Source organism: Tiliqua scincoides, chromosome 2 (genome assembly GCF_035046505.1).
Source record: "Tiliqua scincoides isolate rTilSci1 chromosome 2, rTilSci1.hap2, whole genome shotgun sequence".
NCBI classification, from domain to species: Eukaryota; Metazoa; Chordata; class Lepidosauria; order Squamata; family Scincidae; genus Tiliqua; species Tiliqua scincoides.
In genome coordinates this window covers 94,196,090-94,218,741 of record NC_089822.1, presented here as the reverse complement: position 1 = coordinate 94,218,741, position 22,652 = coordinate 94,196,090, and the positions used below count along the sequence as shown (strand labels likewise).

At 39.2% G+C, this 22,652-nt stretch overlaps 1 protein-coding gene across 2 annotated transcripts in view; it reads right to left on the bottom strand.

Annotated features, from left to right (window-relative positions):
- Window positions 1-5,174: 5,174 nt before the first annotated feature.
- Window positions 5,175-22,652, bottom strand: part of KCMF1 (potassium channel modulatory factor 1) — a 73,201-nt gene continuing 55,723 nt past the window's right edge. Inside the window, exons 2-7 of one of the 2 annotated variants that reach the window (XM_066617701.1) lie at window positions 22,123-22,282; window positions 21,033-21,172; window positions 13,350-13,451; window positions 12,180-12,354; window positions 10,824-11,106; window positions 5,175-7,243 (exon numbers count right to left, since the gene is read on the bottom strand). In XM_066617701.1, coding sequence (XP_066473798.1) covers window positions 6,982-7,243; window positions 10,824-11,106; window positions 12,180-12,354; window positions 13,350-13,451; window positions 21,033-21,172; window positions 22,123-22,138 — 978 coding nt within the window. In that variant the 5' untranslated portion in view covers window positions 22,139-22,282 and the 3' untranslated portion in view covers window positions 5,175-6,981. The remainder of the gene's footprint in view (window positions 7,244-10,823; window positions 11,107-12,179; window positions 12,355-13,349; window positions 13,452-21,032; window positions 21,173-22,122; window positions 22,283-22,652) is intronic. The other variant, XM_066617700.1, reaches the window with a different exon arrangement.

Below are 22,652 nucleotides of genomic sequence, written 5' to 3'. Positions count from 1 at the left end.
TATAACTCAGAATGCTTTGTGCTGCCTTTTTTAATGTTAATGCTGCTTTTTTTAAGTTACACTCTTATGTATCTAATTATGCTGCTGCAGATTGTTTTATATTGAGGCGGACATAGGAAATATGGCAATATGATAGAAAACCTGAGGGAACATTGTTTTGTGGTTGTGTTTGTGTGATTTTTGTAACGTTTGTCATCCCGCAGGGTAGGGGAAGAAGCCTTTTAAAGCCCTTGTTTGTCAGCAATTACTTCTATGGAAAGGCTGCTTTGAGGGGATGGGGGTGGCAGCTGAGCCCCTTCTCCCATTTTGCCAGAAATGAGAGCAAGGTCTTGCTAGAGGCACCACATTCCCCAAACACTTCTTGCCTCTGGCTTAGCAACTGGGGTGTTAATTAGAACTGCTTGAGAGCTCTGGTTGCTGGTCCCATCTTTTAAGCCATAGGAATTGTCTACATGCTCAAGAGAAGATGAAGGAATTGCTACAAAGCACTGCTTGGTTTGATTAGCCAAGTGATGCTGTATCTTCAGTTCTGCGCTTGCATATCTGTCTAAACCAGGGATGTCAAACTAGTTTCATACAGCTGCTGAATAGAAATAATGGCGCTTGCAGAATTCTGGAAGTGATGTCATTAAGCAGGTGATGACTACAAAATCACTTTTTTCTCACTGACGAACTCAGCTGCAGATGACAGAAAATATGCAAATCTTGATAATTTCAAGAAGTGGAAGAGCCCAGTTATGCAGGCTGCCCTTTCGGCAGTGACAACTCAGCAGCTGAGAGCGGTGCTGGGAGAGCCCAATTATCACTGGGGGGGGCAATAAAGAGCTTCTGTGGGCCATATGTTTGATACCCCTGGTCTAAACAGTGAGTTGAGGGGAGCATGTTATGAAAATAAAGGTCTGTGGTTGTTGCAAGAGTACAGAGAGACATGTTTTAGGCCAGGGCTGAAGGGATGTTACCTCTGGCTGACAAAAACTCTAGTGTAGTCTCATGCCATTCTAGCTAAGTGGGGTTATGCTCTTAGTCAAACTCTTTTAAAGAAGGCAGCTAGCTAGAAAGATGTTTTGCTTCCTCCCCACCTTTGGTTCTGAGTTGGTCAAGGAGCTTTGGGGAAATATACAACTCCCCTGTACAGCCCAGCTGGGAAGGGTAAGTGGCAAAAATTCTCTCCAGTGTTCCTTCCACTCTTTCAGTAAATCAGCTGCTGTGGATGGAATGAGGCCAGGACCTAATTTTTGTTCTGCAAGCCCAGGTCTACTGAAGGCAAAGTCCAAGCTAACTTTGAGGGTGACTGGACCTGCCTGGCATTCACTGGTGCATAACACAATGGGGGCATGCTGCATCTCCCTGACATCGGTAAACAAGCAGCTTTTCTTCTAAGAGGGAGCTGTTGGTGGGACTAACTGGTTCACTATTAGCTCAGGTACATATATTGCATTAGGAAGATATACTTGTTTAGACCTAGCAGTTGTAAAGAAGGTTAATATTGAGCATTCAAGTGAAACAATTCCCAGATGCTTCAGTAAACAGTACCAGATAAAACTCCAATCTAGCACAATTGAGAGGGATGTCTGTCATGTTCATTTTTCAGGCTACTTCTGATTGTGAAACACCTTTGCCTGCCCTGTGTAAGGGTATGTTAGATGTTTGTGAGGAGTTGCCTTGCAGCCCTCTATTGTTGTTGCTCTGCAGGGTGTTTTTTTTTGGGGGGGTGGGGTGGGGGAGTATTCTTTGCCTGCTCTTAACATAGATGGTGCAAAATGTGAGATTACATAAGTAACCTCAAATATGTATCCCTGGTTGTCCAAAAGAATTTGGGATTTTTTCGCATCATCATCGAGCAACTACAGCTTTGAGAACTTAAGCATGTTTTCGACATATCTCTTTTGTGTTTTATGTAGATTGTTTTCATTTTTGCAATAGCAACTTGTTTGACTGTCCTGAACTAGGTGCAGTTACAAAAATTGTGGAGTTGCCACTGATATTTTTTTGTAGGAAAAGAATTCCTAAACTCACCAAATGTTAATTGCCTCCCTCCCAACTTCTAGCCTATGAATTCTTACCCTTAACTACCAGATTGCTATGGTAGTAATTTTACTATACATGTGTATATAGACAAAGGTAATAACTGTCATGAATTCAAACATCTTAAGTTTCCCCCCCTTTCAAAGAAATGCTTCCAAGGCTACAAAACCACTGTACAGTTGTTAAACAAGTTGTAAATAAAGGCTTATATAAAATGTGTGCTGCTTTTATTGCATGTAGCAATTTTTAAATCATAGTAATTTTGCTAACAAGCTCAGGGCTTGTCACAGCTTTTTTCCCCTTAAAGAACAGGTGCTGCTTTCCATTTGTCCTAGGCATCCTTTCTTTGAAAAAGCTTCCAAATAATCACAAGAGCACCAGCCAAGGTTCAGATTCTTAAGGTAGTAGCTATTGGGATACATAAGTCACAGTTAGAAGCCCTGTGATATAACACAAAGCAACAATTATAGCAGTGCTTGTGTATAGTCAACTAAAATTGTGGTTCCATTTTGGGCAGTTGGCTAGAAATTGGAACAGTACTGTCACAGGCTTAAAAGCAGGATGGATTGTGCCAACACAAGTTTCAACCACCCAGCTGGCTTGTGGCAGCTCAGTGCTATAGCTCAGTGTGTGAAAGTGCAAGGCCAGACAAACTGCACCAGTGCTGTCCATAAGTCATACTGTTTGCAGTAGTTCAGAATTGTTTTTGTTCGCAACATTCTAATTCTACATTTAACACTTGTATTCACTTTGAGAGCCTCTCCCCAACTTAGAAAATAGAGCTTTTTCTTTCAATCTAATATTTAAAGTGTGTTTTGCTCTAAAACTGGAAGCAGCCCTCAAGTTATTCATGGTTGTATTTATCATTTATCTACTTTCCCCTGGGGAAAGTATTCTGAGAAAGTATCTACTTTCCCCTAGGGGCTGGGGATAAGAATAGGCCCTCAGTTTGGCTGTGCTTGTCAGCCACCGGGTAGATGGGACTCGTCAGCCTGGGAAGGCAGCTCATCTGAGAGAAGGAAAACTCTGATCCCAAACCTCCACTGCCTTGTGGCTACATCCAGTTATGGAAAAGGCTTCAGGAGTCAACCTCGAGGCAAAATCTGGAGCCGGAGTCCCTGAAGCAGTTCATGGCTGAACACAGTCATGTTCTGGCAACTCCTGCGACGCTGCTGGAACCAACGGTATTGGCCTCTGCCTTTCCATTGGACAATTTCAGCAACGTGGAGAGGGGGGATTTGCTGCATGGGTAAACAGCCTATCCTCCATACCTACTTTACCCAGGCTTCGCGCACTGGAGAGGACACTCTGTTCCAGAACCACCATTCAGAGCGTGACACCATAGTCTTCCGAGAGTGAAGGATGCCAACTATTTATCTACTTGATAATTTTGAATTTGTATGATAAAACAAATTTGGTGTATTCACACATTGATCAAACTAGTTGAATAACCTTCTTACAACTCTATTATCAATGAAGTAAAAAATTTACCCAACTTTGACACAAAGGAAACCTGCAATAGCAGGAAGAACAGGCTATGTTAAGAGGCCATAATCAGCTTTGTAGACTGAACCCAAGGTTCATGGTCAGATAAAAGTAAATTTGATACAACTGTTATAGAGAAGAGTTAGACTAGATCACCAGTTCCTTACCTTTGGGCAACTGTAAACTACTGTCCCATTGCAGACCACGGAGTATGCAGCCACAGGAAGAGAATGATGGTGTCATGTCACCATGTCATTGCTAATGGCTGCCAGGTGGCGCCACAGAGGAGGGTCCACAAAATGGGTGCATGGTGCTTAACTGGCTCACAGGCCACAGACTGGGAACTTCTGGACTAAACTGTCCCCTCTACTTACAGACTTCATTAGGTATTCGTATTTCCCTTTCAAGTACCCACACACCTGCCTACCATATTCAATAAAAGGTATTAAATTGTTAAGTATCTTGCAAATATTCAGTAATGACACCTCATTAGTTTGACTTTTAAATCATTTAAGTATATAAATAACATTCTTTTTTTAATGGCCAATAGCACTGTATATTTTTAACACTCCTCTTTAGCCTATTTAAATTGCTAGCTTTAACCACAGTGTAGAAAATAGAGCAAGATAGATCTATTTCACACATTCTAAAATCAGTGGACAAATACAGGACTCTAGATTCTCTAATACACACAAGACTCATAGGCAACCCTCAGCAAATCCCTTACATATGTTTTATATTAGTTCTAAGTTGGCTTTCAACTCACTTGGCTTCTGGGTCTTTAACTACTATGAGGCACATATAAAGTACACAAGTACTTTTCCACTCTATTTCCACAATGCAAACAGTTTTAAGCCTGCTAAATTTGTGGATTTCAGGCTGTTCTTAAATAAGGAAGGGTAAACAGAAAATCAGCAGCTTCGCTTGTGACCATACAGCATTCCAGGCAACATTAGTCTGGCTCACCATTAAGTAACAGATGCTTGTCACTAACAACGTTTCAGATCAAAAGACTGCATGGCCCACTTGCCAAAAAAGTACACTAGAAAAGTGGACTCTGGCAAACACCGCCATTCAAACAGGCAGAAAGTGAATAAGATACTGTTTGAACCCACTTACCCCATGGCATTTGAGGTGGTACAGACACACAGTGTTGGCACACTCAACATCTGAAGCTGCTCTAATACAAGATACAGAATACTTAGATTTCATTAAGGGGAAAAAACTAGTTACTATATTTTAGCTGCAGCTCTGCCCTAAAGCCCCCAAGTATTGAATTTTAACCCTCACTTTGCACACTAATGATTCTGTGACTATTCAGCTTTGGGAGCTTAGCAGTCTTTTATCTGAAACATGCATGAGCAGCTAGTCCAGCTGATTTCAGGCAGCTGCCTAGTAACCCCATTTTCTTAATTCCTCCTAAATCAGTAGGTCATACATTTCTCCAAGGCATGTGGTTAAAATTTCAGATTTAATTTCACTTGTATATAATTTTACAATCTGTATGTAAAATCAGGGCAAAGGTATTCAGCCTTGGATTAATTTGCCAAGAGTTTCTCCAGTGCAAAGCCTATTAAAACATCACTGGAAGATGGAACTGGAAAACATCAGTGGAACCAATTTTTCTGGATCACACACCAACGCCAAAGAAGAATCAACTGAACAACAGTCTTGAAAATGCTTTATTGAACTGTGTGTCTTATTGTAATGTGCAGATGTGTTTGAAAAGACTACAGCTTGAAAACTGGTTTTGAAAATCCTCAACAATTAAAAAAAAAATCCCTACCAGGGTTAAACTCCCAAGATAACCGAGGGCTGCTGTAAAATTCCCCCTTAGAACATTCGGTTGCAGAGACTTAAAGGAAAACAAATCTAGTACTATATTTTATACAGAAATAGCTGGCATCAAACTAAAACCTGTGAGTGGGGTTTTTGCCATTTTAGATCAGCATCCATGTCAGCGTTCTGTTAAAACCCCACCCTTGTGTTCAAGTCTGCAATTTTATTCTGCTTGTAATGTGGTGGAAGTGGAAGGGTATAGAGGGAAAAGGGTGAGAACTGGAGAGAAACATGATTATGGTCTAAGCCTAGTTTAAATTTATCAGAAGCTGTGTGCAATTTTGTCTTTATAGTCTAACTTTATGTTCCCTTCCCCACCACCCCATCCCAAAAAACCAAAACCCCTCCTGTCCCTGCCTTGGGGCTATTATGAAAGTCTATGCACAAAAACACTGTACATTTTTATACATACAGGATTAATAGTATAGGCATGTAGGTGGCATGATTCAATTAAAAGGCTTCTTACTTTTTATGCCAGAAAAAAAATCATCAAGAAGAAATAATAAATAAAAAGGTGCTAGAGTTAGCATTAAGAATGCAGTTGTAATATATTGACAAAAGTTTGGGAAGTCACCTCCTCAAGCTCTCCTGATACTGACAAGTCTCTGCAAAACTAGGAAGCAAATACATAAATAACTCAAAAACATGTGATTGAGACTGACGGCTTTAAAACTAAAGACAACATAATCCAGATTAATTCTTGTTTTCTTTTAAGACAATGAATAAATGAATCATCTACACCTGAATAAAACATGTTTTAACAGTTTGAAAATGTTTTTTTTTAAACAACCACAAAAAGAAAAAACTTTAAAAGTTGAACAAGTATTTTGATTATAGGGCACACAAAAGCCCCCTTTGCCAGAAGGTTTTGGCAGTGGCCTTACTTTTGTGTCTCCTAGAGATGCATTAAAAAAGTAGGTTGCAACTCCACATGAATGTGCGATGGTTAAAGAGAGCAACATAAGGGTCACACCGAGCAAAACGCCACACCCTGGAAAGGACAAGCTGTCCACTGCAGAGCTTGCATGATGTGCCAGCAGCACATACAAAAAGGTGGTTCAGATAGACATTATTCAAAAGCTACACACTGATGGCCACACACTGCTAAGTGAGCACTAACTTCTTTGTCTTGTAACCTTTGAATAATGGGAAAGCTTTGGGGGAGGGGGAGTTGTTTATAGTTTTACTCCTTGTATTTAAATTTTTTAAATGACAAGGTCACTAAAACTCATGCACGCTGCAAAAAACCTCATGCAGTAAAGGTAAACCATCCAAGCAGTTTTTATTCATTAATATTCATAAATACACACAGCAGCTTCATTAGAGATTTCATTTTTTTTCCTCTTCAGTTTGAATGTGGAGTATTAGGAGAGCCTTTTGCATGTCAAAAGTACAGGGCACAGAGGATTCCCCTCTGCACTGCAACCTACATTAACCTGCTAGAAGTAAAAATTATCTTTAAGTGGAAATGATTATCATATATATCTTTTTTCTCTCTTCCTTTGAATGTACACAATGTAACAAGAGTGACAGACCTGAAATTACAATCACCAAAACAAACCCAAGATAGTTGTTGTCCACTTTCATTGGCAAATACAGCACAGAGGACATTGTCTGCGAAGTGGGATGTCATCAAAGAGGAGGTGGAGGAGGCTCGTTTCCTTTATTACTCTCTTTTAAATTTAGATTTTCTAAAGCAACATCTAAAGGCATAATATCTACACAGCCCATAGCACCAAAATCGGCAACCTCCCCACGCTCATCCTCGTCAGAGGAGGAGCTTTCTTCCCTCATCAAAGTGGACAGTAGAAGCTCTTGAACAAACAGGCTACGGTCAGCCCTCTCACTCTCCATTGACTGACGCTCTGCTTCGGACATCTTGGGATCATTCAACCTGTATTGGGAGAGATAAAACAGGCTATAGCTAGAAACAAAGGAACAGCAGCATTCTAGACACCAAGTTGGATTTACTTGCAGAATGCTTCTATTGATATGCAAAGCCCTGTGCAGTGTCATAGTCTCTTTAATTTGGTTTCAGAGCAGTATGTGTACTTGTTACTAGCATCTACTGTTAGCTGGAAGATTAAGAACGAGTGCTGGCGACTGGTACCTATCATGAGGCTTGAGGTGCAGGCAATTTCTACAGTAGAAAGGGAGCTACAGTTAGCCGCATCGCTAGCCTCACCATTTCTGACACCCAGAACCCTCACTGGTCACCACTGATCCTCTAAGATCGCTACTGCCCCAATGCTTCCACTATTCAAGCTCCTACAAAATCACTGTCACAAAGTTCTCAGTTTGCCATATTAACAGAAGGGGCTACAGCAAAATAGTAATGCAAACATGATGCAAAAAACTCAGGTTTGATCCTGGGAAACTCCAAATGATCTTGGTAGAAAGCCTTGACAAGGGGTGCCCAAACCCAGCCACGGTGCCACTTGTAGCCCTCTGGGACTCCTAATTCAGCCTGCAGGGAGCCCCCAGTCCAATGAACCTCTGGCACTCCAGAGACTTGCTGGAGCCCGTGCTCTTAGTGTGAGGGTGACTGTTCGACCTCTTGCATAAGCTGTGGTAAGAGGGTTCTCTCCACTGCTTGCTGTTTCACATATGTGATACAGCAGCAGCAGTGAAGGAACGGCCGGCCTTCCTTTATGCAAGGTCTTTTATAGGCCTTAAACTACTGCAAGACCATATAAGTTCCATCTCTAATATATTCATGTATGTAAATTTATGTACATTTATTCAAATTTGAAATGTAAATTCTTTTTTTTTTCCTGGCCCCTAACAAGTGTCAGAGTGATGATGTGGCCCTCCTGCCAAAAAGTTTGGACACCCCTGCTGTAGACCAATCTGCACCTGACATCTGAGACTGAAAAGTCACTACTGAACTAGGCCACTGAGCTAGTTCAGTATTACTTACTCTTCATATGCCCAATATAGTCCAGTGAAATAATTTTGGAATTTGATTCTGGTTTTGTTAGAATCCGGGTAGTGATATTGAGAAATTGTACCCTTAAGCCTAGAAAATTAGAAGTTTCAGAAACTCAAATCTGACATTTAAAAATGAATCAAAGGGGAGAATTTTCCCTCATAGACAGAGGGAAAATTCTCCCCTTTGATTCATTTTTAAATTTTTAAACTCCAGGATTCCTGCTTGAATTTCCTTATGAAATTCTGAATACAACTAAGGGCACAATCCTAATGTTGACTTGGGTTGTTGACCCTAATGTTGATCCACGTTTGCGCCTCTGTGGGAGGAAACCACATCAGCGCATTTAGATGCGCTGACGCGCGGAGGCTGACATAAGACTGACACACGGAGGCTGACACCCCGCAGCTGCTTGTGTTGGTGTGCCCGCGCAGACACAAGTGGCAAAGGTAGGTGCAGGGGGTGGGCACACGGGGAGCCAGAGGACCCGGCAGTTATGCCAGATCCCAACCCCCGTCCCCGGGAAGAACAGAGCAGCTTGAAGCCGCTCTGCTCTGCTCAGACTTGCGCCACCTCCAGAGGAGACCAATTGGGACCAGCAGCCCTTACCCAGGGGTAAGGGGAAGAGTTTCCCCTTGCCTCTGGCTGAGCCACTGCTGCCAACAAACCTGTGTTGGATGCAGCGCAAGCCTCTTGGGTTGCCTGCTCCTGCGCAGGTTTGGATTGTGCTCTAAATGACCTTGCACTCTTAAGTAACAAATTCTCTATTTGCTCTGAAGCCTTGTAAGTAGCACAATTTCAATTTCACAAAATGCACATAATTTTAATAAAAGCTTTCATTTGTTGCACAAGATGTTTGGTAATGAAGTAGTTAAAATATATCACATTGTTCTATATGATTGCTGATCTTCAAAAATAAAAAGTGCAAAAACATAAAATTGCCATCCTATAGGATGAGCTCCTGCGAGTGAAGCATTTTACAAGTTTTTGAATATCCACTGCTTTCAATTGAAGTAACAGCCAGCAGGCCATTTGTTGCCTTAATTTTTTGTATTAACAGAATATTTAATTTTTGTATTAACAGAATATGGAATAGAATGGGCCTACATCAAAAAAGGAGGCAAGGAAAAATCCCCCAAGAACCTACTGAAGACTGGGGATAAAACAAATACAGTCACCCCTTGCCTTATGTGCAGCTGACTTGCATCAATTCAACTACATGTGCTTAGCAAACAAAACAAAAAAATCAATTTAAATAGTGCAGGCAATTCCACCCATCATACTACGTAGTAAATACATGCTTCAGAGTGAGCATGAGATAGGAGAATAAAGTTGCTGTTCCCCCAGGCAATCTTACTTCCCACCCACCTCTCATAATTATTAAAAAGACAGTACATTTTTTTCCACAAGGAATTTTCAAGGTAATTTTGAGCATATGCAATTCTGGCTTTATGCTCCAACCTAACTCTTGTGTAAGGCGAGGGGCAACAGCTAAAGAAATCGCCACTGTTTGAAAATGATTTTGTACCAAGGAGGTATTGATTCCCAATACCTTCTTGATACAAAATTATTTTTAAAAAAACTTGGTTAAGTCAAAAGTATAAAATATAAGATGCAACCAAAGGAGGAATTATTTAATGAATTTTACCCCAACTTTCTACCATACATAGGAGCACTAAAGGTGGAAGAAAGGTATCTTTCTTATGAAGATACCACTAAGCAGACATGTCTAAAAGTTCCCTCTCTGAATATTTGCAAATAAGCTATTATGTCAACACAAAACTCGAGGGATGTTTTAAAGAACTTCTGCAAGAAAAATTAAATTGAAAGACCTGACTTCATATACAGATCTGATGATACCTGAAGGAGCTACGTGGTTCATAAGAATATGGTAAAAGGATGTTTTCAAAAATATGAAACTCTGTGGCAAAACAAAGAACTATGGAAGTCCACTGTCCTCTCTGTATAAGTTTGAGAGGTTCACAGCAAGAAACTTTATATAAAGTATTTTATCCTTTGAGGATATCCAAAATTTATAATGGTAAAATACAAGCTGCTGGAGAGGCTATTCAGATAGTGGAAGTTATGATGCTTCTCCTAGAGATGCCCAGGCTGGATTTGCCCTGCTATTATGAAATTTGGCAGTTGCTGAGGGAGAACAAAATATACCAAAAACTCAACTCGTAAATGAAACCCGAATAAAGTGAGCGCACACTCTAAAACAGGAACATGAAATGCAATAAAATCTTGCATTTAGGCCCAAATCCTAACCAATTTTCAAGCACTGGCATGTGCTGCATCCTGCATTTGAGTGGCACTCACAGAGACCTCCTCAAGGTCAGGGAATGTTTGTTTCAGTACCTTGGAGCTGCACTGCTCTTACCTCAGTGCTGAAAAGTTGATTAGGGTTGCATCCTTAGTTACCTAGTTCTTCCCTACAGTTTGAGCCAGGTTTAAATTACATGTACCCTCTCCTCTCTAAGGGATACAAGTAACGAACACCTGGACAACAGCCAATGATGACCGACTCACTAAAATGAGTTACCTTGTAAGGAGGAACTGAGAATTCTGAATAGCCTGCTGACTGTTTTCCGTGTTAGACGTGTTGGTTGTTGCTGTAGATTGCGTAATAGTGGTGGTGACGCTACTAGTGTTGGTGCGCCTTGTTGCATTGCGTGCAGTCTCCAGTTGTTGCCGTGCCGCCTGCGCATGCTGCCGTTCTAACTGCAGTTGCATCTGCAGCTGCTGTAACTGAGACGCTGAAGGACCAGAGGAATTGAGCTGTCCCCCCGCAGAACGCCTCACGCCAGACAACTGAGATAAAAGCTCTGCCAGTGTTTAAAAAAAAGAAACTGAGTTATAGTAAAATCCACTATCACAAAAATGAAGCCTATGCTGTATGTCAAAATTACCATTCATTACCATGGTCCGTTTCTTCTAGGCTTCTGTTCCACAAACTTCAAGTTTATTGCTACTACATATAACAGACACAGGTACATTCCCAGCCCATAACTTGCAGCTGCTCATCAAACTATTATTTATTGCAATTAATTGCCAGAAGCTACATTAAAACTGAATTAAGCAAAACGTTTAAATTACAGCAATACCTTGCACTTCCATCTGGTTAGGGATCACAGCAGAAACTAAAAAATGGATGAATGTCCATTTGGTTTGCAAATTTATTTTGGCTAGCAGAAAATGTAAACATCTATATAACACATGCAAATGTATGTGAAACCTAAATAAACATAAGAACGTCAACCAATATTGTGGAAGGTTTGGATGGAATCAGACAAAAGAGGAAAATGGACAAAATTTAAAATGTGGTTATAACTGAAAATGGCTAAAAGAGCAAAGCAATGAGAGTCAAGTGGATGAAAGTCATGGAATTGCTGTAGCTATAAGACTTTCAAACTGGCAATTTCTTAAAATGTTCACACAGCCCACATAATTTAACTAGTTAAAATACATATTTTTAATTAATGCAACTACTTAAAATATAACTATGCATTTGTATTTATATTAATCCATTTTTGTCCAGCTCACAGGTGTACACATTGTTGCGTATATGCAACGTTGGGCAGAAGTGCAGTTTTTCTTAAGATAAAGTTAAACCACAGATATTCTTTCAGAAAATAGTCCAGCCTTAATTTCTTTCAATATTTATATCCCATCTTTCCCAAAAATGATTCAAGACAGCCCTCAATAAGACATTTCAAAAATTTTACCACGTAAAACAGACAGCAAGATTTTAAAACAGCAACAGTAAAAAACCAAATGTACATCCAAATATACCACTAAAAGCCCAAGAGAATAAAAACGTCTTCATCGCTTGCTTAAATCCAGTTCAACACATGCAGACAGAGAAGCAAAGGAATTACTAAATATTCATAAACCTTACCAGCTATAGGATCCATGGCTTCCCTATTGCTTGGAGAATACGAACTCTGCGAAGATGAAAACCCACCAGTGGAACTGCTAGTAAAGTGCATGTTTGATCTACGGGCGCGAGGACCACCCAAACCCCGGCCTGGGTGAAACATTCTACGTACATGCCGAACACCGCTGGATTCATCGTAACCAATGCATTAAGGAAAAGATATAAAGGCGGAAGGTTACAGAATTGCACACAGGAATTCCTTTGCTACTAGAAGGAAGTGTTTGAATCAAAAGCAAAGGTTACTAAATTTATTTCCTGGGGTGAGTCCTGGGGGTAAGCTTAAATTTAAAGTTATACAACTACAGAGAAAAACTGAATGCAGGTCTGAACAATGTATTAACAGGTAAAATGCAATCCCATCTGTGACCCACCCAGGGTTTTCTTTGCTGCCTTTACTCATGGCACAATGACTTAAGATACAGAAAGCATCTTGCTGAGCATCGGCATCTTATTTACAATACTGCTGATACTGTGATATTGTGAAGCAGTGTTCTCATACTGGAACACTGCAGCTTCAGCCCCTTCTCCAAATGCTGCTTCATATCTTTGAAAGCTTATGGTAGTTTGCTATGACCCTAGCACAGGCTCATTAAGGATCCTAAACAGTCGTCTGAACTGTGCAGTTCTGTCTTAAGACCTTCTTGTCCAATCCACTGTACTATCTGAACATTAACAATCCTCACAATGTTAGCTCAATTTGCTTAGATTAGCATTCTCCATGGAGTTAACAGGGCAATATAGATGTATTTAGTTAGAAAACACACTCTGGATGACTTCAAACAGACTTAGCCCCAAATTACAGGAATGTAATGCTTATGAACATTTTCCTGGGAGCAGTAATCCCAAGGGGATTTAGACAGACAACAGCAGCAGACAATTCTGCTTAATTCACTTCCAAGTGTGATTTTTCCTTCCCCACCCCCCACAAAAGGGAAAATAAGTTCCATTTTATGCTAATCGCTATTAGTACAATTAATATTGTGTTCAAACACAGTTCCTCTAGTATCAAACTATTCAAACCAAAATAATTCAGGTGGTTATGCCAGCTTGTTAGCACTGTCTGTCTTCAAGTCAACTGGTAATATAAGGTAACAACAACCGAGTTGTTTCTTCTTGCTTGGGAAAGGATATTAAATCTCTAGGAGCTCTATGTTCCAGTGTAAGATGAGCTGCAAAGTCATCTGTGACATGATTGGGATCTCCTCCTGGTAATGCTGCACATATTGGACAAATCTGGAATGACAGAAGGTGGAAAGTTCATTTGAGCAAATGCTCCACAGCAGCTATAGGACCAAAACGCTACAGAACACAAATGACTGCAACCAAGCTTCTAATCTGAGTCAAGCTGGAAAAGTATGGCACTTCTGTGGTCCAGTTCATAAGCATGACCCAAGAGTAGCCTTGCAAAGAATTAGAGGGCGGAAGGTTGTCCAAGCCTTTCCCCAACCCCAGCACTTCTCTCTTCCCTACTGCCAGAACACAGAGATGGAGTTACTGTTATTCATACATGCATACACATGAGTAGCGCATGTAGCGGCCAAAAGGAGCAGTTTATCATTAGCACTGCACTGTATCTTCACACTTGCTGTGTTAATGACAGCTCTTCCTTTTTTCCCCATGCAGCTGCAGAGTTTAAAAGCTAAATATGGGATGCTGAAAGAACATCAGCTTGTGGGCAGCCTCCACTTCACTGCTGAACATGCTTCCCCCCCCCCACCTGAAAAAGTATGTGTGCAAGGGAGAAAGCAGTCAGCCAGTTCCACATCATTTGCACAGACTGAATTGAACCCTCCATCTATTTCTAGCAGGGCCACTTTCTGATATTCTCTCTGTCTTTCTGGGGAGATACTAACAGAAAGAGAATCAGTCCAGATCACCAGGGCATATTGTTCCAAATGTAGTCCTGCAGGCAGCGTCTGACACTGGTTTTCCCCATTACTTTCCTGGAAGCGTGAGAAAGTAAATGCTCAGCTTGCAACGTTCAGAATTATGTGGAAAGAAGTAACCTTAAATGCCACTTTTAGAATTACAAGGTCACTGAAAGCATACACAGCTCTCTCGCTTGCTGTCAATCCTTACTGTTGATGACTAGGTACATCATGGTTTTGCAAAACTCATAATGGTACTGAAATAGGATTGGTATACTGTGACATCTTTTGAAAAAAATACTATATAAATATGGCACCATATTGAAAAATATGATGTACCATAACCATAACATCTTTAGCACAGATAAGGGAAAAACAATTACATATAGAGAGAATATTCCTAATGGGGTTTGGCAGCTCCTAATACTAGCTTATGCCACTTTATGTTTTCAGCTGTGGTCATGATTTCTATAAATACAGAATCTCCGATTTAGACTAAATTATTAAAACTTCCTTTGCAATCTGTGCTGCAACACACGACATGATCAAGAGGAACATCTATTTATTCAAATTTTACAAATTGGCAATAACTACAAAGAATAAAGGTGCGCCATTAATACAATAAATTATATCAACTAATTTAACTGGCACAAGAAACTAAAAGCATTTAAAACTTTACCTGAGCTCTGGAATAAAAAAAATTGGTATTTTAACTCTCCTTGAGTTAGAACTCAGTACAATGTTCATGTAGAAAAGTCTGCTCTGTGTCACGTTAGTGGTACTGAAATTATTACTGTCAAGTTGCTATCCTGAGTGCGTATTCCAGCATTTGTAAAGATCATCTACTGCAAAAGTTGACAGTATCTCATTTAGTTTTAAATTACTATAATCCACAATGTGCCAGTTATTCAAAGCCAGACCTTCTAATTTAAATGCAACTTCTTTTGCAGTTAAATGAGCCATTCTGATCCTCATGTCTAGTTTTGCTTACATAATTATCCATGTAAATCAATATTAACAGATCAGATGGTATACTATAACTGTTCATATTATGGATAGACAGCCAGTAAGATCTGATCTTATCTTAAGTCTATAAACCATGAATAAAGCTTACTCAAACAACACCACAATTCCAGTTAAGGTTCGCAAACAGTGAATCACAGAGCCTGGGAGTCTCACCTATAAACACTTTTTTTTGCACTTCTTTTACAGTATACGATCACTAATAATTTGAACTATGATATCTATTCTATCCTGAAGCTCAAAATTTTTCATAGCTCACATACTTAAAAATGCATCCAGTACCAGGATTTCTACCAACAATACATGCATTTTAGCATAAATGGAAATGTCCTCAGTTAAGCTTCATTTTAAATTACCTCTTCAAATTTACTGGTGATCTCTATCAGCACTGCTATCTTTTAATCTAGCAAATTATGGACAGTCCAGCAATTCATCACATCAGCAGAACAAGTTAACAGGACATAACAGACTGACTTAAGCCATTTTAAAATTTACATATTGCTTAAGTCAGTGCAATATGTAAATGCTCCTGGGATCTCATTTCCTCAAAATTTATCTTTCTGCCTTGTGAAAATCTATGCACAAATTTCTCTATGTCAAAGAAACTCCCCCCATATGTTATCAAAATCATGCAGTGTCAATGTAAACTACACTACACAGCATGACTTGAAGAAATGCATCAAGGAAAAACTATCAAGGTATGTAATGTCTGGGAAAAAGAAATGTCAGAAAGCAACTTCAAAAACGCCAGGCATTTTCCTTCCTTTACCGTAAGGGGATAGCATGTGTACCAAGTCCTGAATACCTTTGGTTGGAATAGAAAGAAAGTCTCACACGCTGAGAGAATTCGAGATTAGCCTTCTTCCTGGCATGCTACTTTTTTAATTACGCAAAAATCTTGCAAAAACACATCCAAATATGGATCAAGCTTCTGAAGTTGTAGAATCCTGTGAAGAACTGTGCCACAGGTGGCTCTGAACACCTGCACCGACTCAAAAGTCCCAGTGAGATGCTAAATGCTGATTCCAAATGTGTGAGAGCATCAGTTTGCGTACCACCACCTGGGCCTTCTCCATAGCCAAAAAGAAGATACCAAGATGCTCATCACTGCCTCAGGGGACACTTCCAGAACAGCATTCAAGGACAACTGCATATAAACAGGAATTTCACATTGGGCCAATACCTACTTTCGTTTTTAAACAAATTAAGGCTATGATCCATCATTTCCACAAGTGGAAGAAGTGAGTAAGTGGAGAGAGACCAGCTCTCAAGTTATTTTCATTCCTCTCGCATCTTCTCTGCTGCACAACAGCCCTGCCTCATAGCCTTAGAAGGCTAGATTTAAGTCTATAAAGCTCAGAAACCAAACCCTTGCATTTCTCTTGTATTTGTTTCTGAAGGAAGTATTAACACAAAGTATTATTTCTCCTTGGTAAAGCATTCTAGATTACCACTATGTTCATTCAATTGCTACAATGTTTATAAGTAACAAAATATGAACATCAGCTCCAGCCTCAAATCTGTGTGGTGATTTTGTTTTGCTTTAACCATTACTGTCATGGTAACCATTATGCTCTCTCCCACCCCTCCATTAAATTAATCATAGTGTCTTAAAAAGAGAGCAGGAGTAGTGGAAGTAGCAATAGACTCATAATAGTTTAATGTACACTCATTTTGTCCCATGAGATTGTCATTTATTCGAGTGCTAAACTGATTCAGTATAAACAATTTCCAATTCTAAATCACAATTAACTGTTTCAAGTCTTTAGGACAGGTCAGGACACCAATTTAGAGATCTAACAGGCTTGCACATTTTCTGTACAAGGCACTACTGAATAATCAGGTAATTCATGAACCTTACTTTTTCATGTGACTGCTGTGGCCTGGCCCTTCAAGACTAGCTATGAGACAAGATTCATAGCCAGTAAGTTTTATTTTTATATTTACTTATTGCCTTTCTTCAACCAAACTCAAGGCAGAATATGTCAATTTCTCAACTGATCTTCCATCCACAGGTTGACTAGACCCAGACCTCCTTACTTTGAGCAATGTTTCTGCACCCTGATCTGGAAAGTTACTGGCATGTGAAAAAATTGCAGGTAGAAGTAACCTTTACATGAGCCTGATTTCACATCTCCTTTGTGCCAATCAGCTAAGTTCCTTAGAGCACAATCCTAACCCACTTTCCAGCACTGGCATAGCTATGCCCGTGGGGCATGTGCTGCATTCTGCAGATGGGGGGCAGTCACAGAGGTCTCCTCAATGTAAGGGAATTTTGTTCCCTTCCCTTGGAGTTGCATTGCCCTTATGTCGGTGCTGGAAAGTGGGTTAGGATTGCGCCCTTACTCAGCAACTTCTCTGGAATTTGGCTATGCTGAGTAAACTACCAGGCTATAAATACCTTACAAAGAAAAGCAGCCTGAAGTGACTTCAGTGTTGCTTTGCTCTAGAGTGAGCAAATTGTAGTGTGAGGAAATTCCTAACTAGTGCATTTTCCTTTTTCTTTTTACATTTGATATTTTGTTTAACAATTGTATTATTGTTTTATTAGTCACTAATAAAAGAAATTTTAAAAAATTCCTGACAAGTGTCTTCACATAACAGGTTAGAGCTGCAGAACCTGCATAGGTAAGGTGCCAAAAAAAATACTAACTATAAAAAAATTTTTACTTTGTCATATTTGAAAGTAGGAAAACTATATTAAAGTTTACATCCTCAGAGTTCACCCATTACCCCATTTCAGTCGCTGAGTTAAAATATGCTTCTCTATGTAAAATAATTAATCAGCAAAACATGGTGTCCAAGGTCAAGCATTATAATTAAGCCACAGCAAGCCATACACTGCATTTGTTACTGTACAAATTCTGCCTACTCAGACTCTGCTATACAGCACATTCATTCACTTCCTGTTTCAAGGAGAAATACCCTGTCCATATCAGGCTTCAAGTAATCTGGTTACTGACTCAAGCCATGATTCATTTTGAACCAAGATAGTAACCATACTAACTTCAAATACTACAATTATGGGAGAAACCTAGCTTGCACTAATGCATATGGCAAAAACCATGATTAATGTAAAGAGGAAAGATGAATTAGTGCATGCTAGCAGGGATAGCTCTTGATTTGCAAGCCATAGTTTACATGGAGCCAGTATTACATCTGCACTGGTCCTTAGTGGTAGAACATGATGAATAACTGACACATCAACAGGTACAGGAGACAACTTAGTCACATGTTCTGTCAGTAAGCTCCAGTATCACAACTTAAAGATATAGTATGAGTTCACAATATTCTATGTAAATTTTTTGCCCCATTCTGCCTTTCAAAACAGAAAGCAACATGAACATGGGGCTGTAACTATGCAAAACATACAATAATTCAGACAGTGCACTGCTTGTCAATAATTCTGCTATCCATTTATGCAAAGGCTCTCATGTACTTCCAAACGCAAATCTGTAAGTGATAAGAGCATAATGTGCATCCATCCAGGAATCCAGTACATGTAAGTTTTTGGTTAAGGGGATTTATTTACCACACTACAACTCTGTATGTGCTTCAAATCTGACAAATACATTCAAAAAATATATAAACCTTTATAACAGTACTTTTTCTTAAGGGGAAAGAAGCTGTCAATATAACATGTTTCCCCTTTGAGGCTTTTTCTCAGACACTCTCTGAAGTGCCTGTGCCAGAACACAGTGGATCTTAAAGCTGAGGGTTAGAAAAAAGTTATTGTAAGAAGCCTGTCACATCTGCCAATGCAGAATCTTCATCCAACTTGCTGGATGGATGCAAGAAGATGCAACTTCATGATGCAGTCCCTGGAATAAGCCTACCAGATTGTGTACTCATTCTATAACAGTACCTGCAGCAAGAGGGAGAACAGAGTACTTTGCTATGTACAAAAAATCTAGGCTGGAACAGTATTCTACCTCTATGAAACAGTACTGCCACCCAGTGGACTCAGAACTAAGTGACAGCACAGATCAGAAGAACTTCAAACTTTAACTGGCAGATTAGTCATTTAAGTCTTAAAGTTTTAAGACTTAATTAACTGGTAAGGGTCATTTTTATTGGTGGTGCTCAGAGTTAAGAGCACACTTGATTTTTTGAGGCTCTTTTGGTTCAAAAACCTTTTTGTTATAATTTTTCCACATCAAATTCAATTAGAAAAATAAACTTTCAGAGAAGTTACAAGTAATTCTAACTGTTAACATGTTGACAACCAGTTCCTTATCCTGTGACCTTATGGACTGTCTGACATAGGACATATATATCACACACTCACACACAAATATACATTCTGTATAGATATATCTAGCTTTTCCTAGAGACTTGTATCTGTTAGAGATAAGCATCCATTTGAGTAAATAAAAGACCATGCATTTCCAGATATATTCCTTCCAAATTGTTGCCATTTCGCATTGAATTTAAGATTAATACAATACTACAATCAACTTCTGTTTATGATTGCGAATTATAAATATTGATAAGCTGCTAGTACCATTTGATTCCAACAAAATAACTTCAAACTGGATTAACTTTTTAGAATATGTTACCTTGTGGTGCAATACTAGATTTACTCAGAAGTCCCAGTGCATTCAATGAGGCTCATTTTCAGGAATCTTTAAATAAGACTGTAAGCATTAATATATTTCCATGCCTCAATGTAAATTGTAATAGAAAAGCACATTCTCTTGCAGTCTTTTAACATATCTGAAAGCTTTTCCTTCTAACAATGAATGGTGGTTTTATTAAGCTACAATTTATCAATTTCTCAAGACAGAACTTTATATGGAAGTTATCTGAAATATTCAAGGGTATTCTGTTAGAATATCAACCCCTAATAAGTTCCAGCACCAAATATTCAAGGGTATTCTGTTAGGATACCAACCCCTAATAAGTTCCAACACCAAATGACTTGTCTGAAAACTGCACTTAAAGAAAAAAAAATGTGGAGACATTTATTTCCCTACTACTAAGCTCACCACAGCCTAATATACTATCAGTGGATGCCAATAATGAAAGACTACACTAATTCCTATGTTCACTGGCACGGTTAACACCTGCTGTTATCTCAGTGCCTTGATCTAGGTAAAAGTGAAGCAAGCCTGCCAAGAAATGAAACAGGGATCTTATGGTAAACAAGAAAGCTAAAACCAGAGAACTGAATGCCCTCCTCCTCAAACAATTTCACATCAAAGGTTGACTTTAAATCTCATCACCCTAACATACTAGTTTCTGACTTGTTAGCATGCTATACTAGCTAGCATACTATAAAACTAACATTTGAGAGTTATAAGACCACAAGTCTCCCTCAAATCTAGAAAGAGCATGAACTCAGCACTGACCATAGACAAGTCTCTCAGTCTCAGCCCATCCCCATCTGCAAAATAGGGATACCAACAGTGGGACACTTTACAGAATTGCTGCCAGGACTGCTGAAACGAATGTGGAGTGCTTTGAGTACTCCAAAACGGAATATAAACAAAAAGTGGTGAGATTTTCTTGATGTGTCTATATCCCTTCTGCATTTTTATTCTACACAAGTGAACACTGGAAATCTTCCTCACAAAGAAGCTGCATGAGGTTAAAACTATATCTAGAATAATCTACACAGAGTTCACAACCAGCAATTCTGACTCCATTTTTTTCTCCAGGTAAAAATTACATGGTCTTACATCCTTCCTTTCTCCATGCAGATGCACTTGTCTGGAATTGGTAAAAAGCATTCTTAAGGTAATGATATTATTTTATGAGAATATGCAGAAAAAATCTGGAGACTAGACATTGGTTACTGAGCCCCCAACTCACAGACATTTTAATATTCATTGAACATTACAGCATAAACTATCTAAAAATATAGTGGACCAAAGTCTTTGATTACTTCTGCCTGTTTCACACACCAGACCTTTATGCTTACCACTTCTGTTGATGTTTCTGCATGTTCTGAAGTAACATGTTCCTGAAGAGATGTTTCCGTATAACCCATTTTGCCGCAATAAGGACAAGTAAAAGACTGTGGCTGCTCTACAGAGAAAGCTTCTCCACCATAGTACAAATCTGGAAAAAGAAAATACGGGGATAGAGTCCATTCACAAAGAATCATGGCTTCCAAATTGGGGAAACATGAAAATGCTCTCTCTCTCTGTTAACTCAGACATTTGATCCAGTGTGCAATTCAATATACTCATAAGGTACAAAAATCATTACATCTTATGCTATCAAAGGTAAGTCAAAATTAATAATCTGTGAGTTTAAATCTCATGTAATTGGACATTTGCATTACGATACTACTATATTAAGACTTCTCCACATCTACTGCAGTTCAGAGCAGACCAATGTTAGCAGCGTTTCACACATTTTACATAATGTACATCATTTTTTACTCAGACGAAAAAAGATTGAGCAAAACCAGGATTTTCTCTTACACCATTGCACTTGTGGAGTTGATATATCTTGACTCACAAGAGTGGCCACATTTAACAAAGGCTGAAACACCCACCAGGGGAAAAAAGCATCTCAGATACTTGCCTATAAGTCACTCTCATAGATAAGATGACGACAAGATTTGAGCCAAAAATCATGAAATTTTCTATGACCATCAGATAAATCAGGGTCAAACTTAGAGAGGTGTCTGACTATAGTTTTGTCTAATTTTACCCTAGGCCAGATCCTGAAAAATAACCTATCAGCAACTGTTACCTATACAGTCTCTAATTTATTAAATATAGTAAAATCATAAAATAATTTTTATTAATTAACTTTTTTAATTCTGGTCTTCCCAATCTTTTTGTAAACAGTATCAGAGTAAGTGCACTGTAAACAACATACCAGCAGAACCATTAATCAAATTCTTTAAGATGCCCTGTGTGGTAAGCCAGAGGTTCAACATATAATATACAACTTATAACACATGACTGGGAGTGTGCAATTCAATTCACAGTGGAAAGTCAAGCAACAAGGACTGAACATGAGCAAGTGCAGCTACACATAGTTGCAACCCTAGTTACTCAGAAGTAGACCCATTGCTTTCCCTGGGTGTTATTCTAAAGTAATGGTGCACTGAATTGTAGCCTTGAACTTTGTTTCAGATGGATTACATCCTGGTGTTTAAGAAATGAGACCTCTGCCAAACATTTGCAAAATGGTGCAGAAGGGTTGAGTGTGATCCTGCAAAAGAGAAGAAGGCTTGCTTGATTTAAATCGAAACCTTGAGCTCTAGCTTACTTTTTACCAGGATGGGGGTTAAACGGAGGGGTGTGTGAAATTTTTTGAAAATGCCTTACCACAAACATTCTGAGGCAGCAGCGAAAAGAAAAAAAGGCATTTTACCTTCTTATCTGAACAGGAAGGGAGATGAAGGGACTTTTGGGAGTTGTACGCTTTGTGAGTACAGTGCTGCACTTCCATAGCTGAAACCCTCATACAGACTACAATTCCCATAAGCACCTTCACTTCACTTCCTGTTTGGAGAAGAAGCAAAAATGGCTACCTCTAAATACCGTAATTACTGATAAGTAAAGTTACTCCTTTTTTTCTC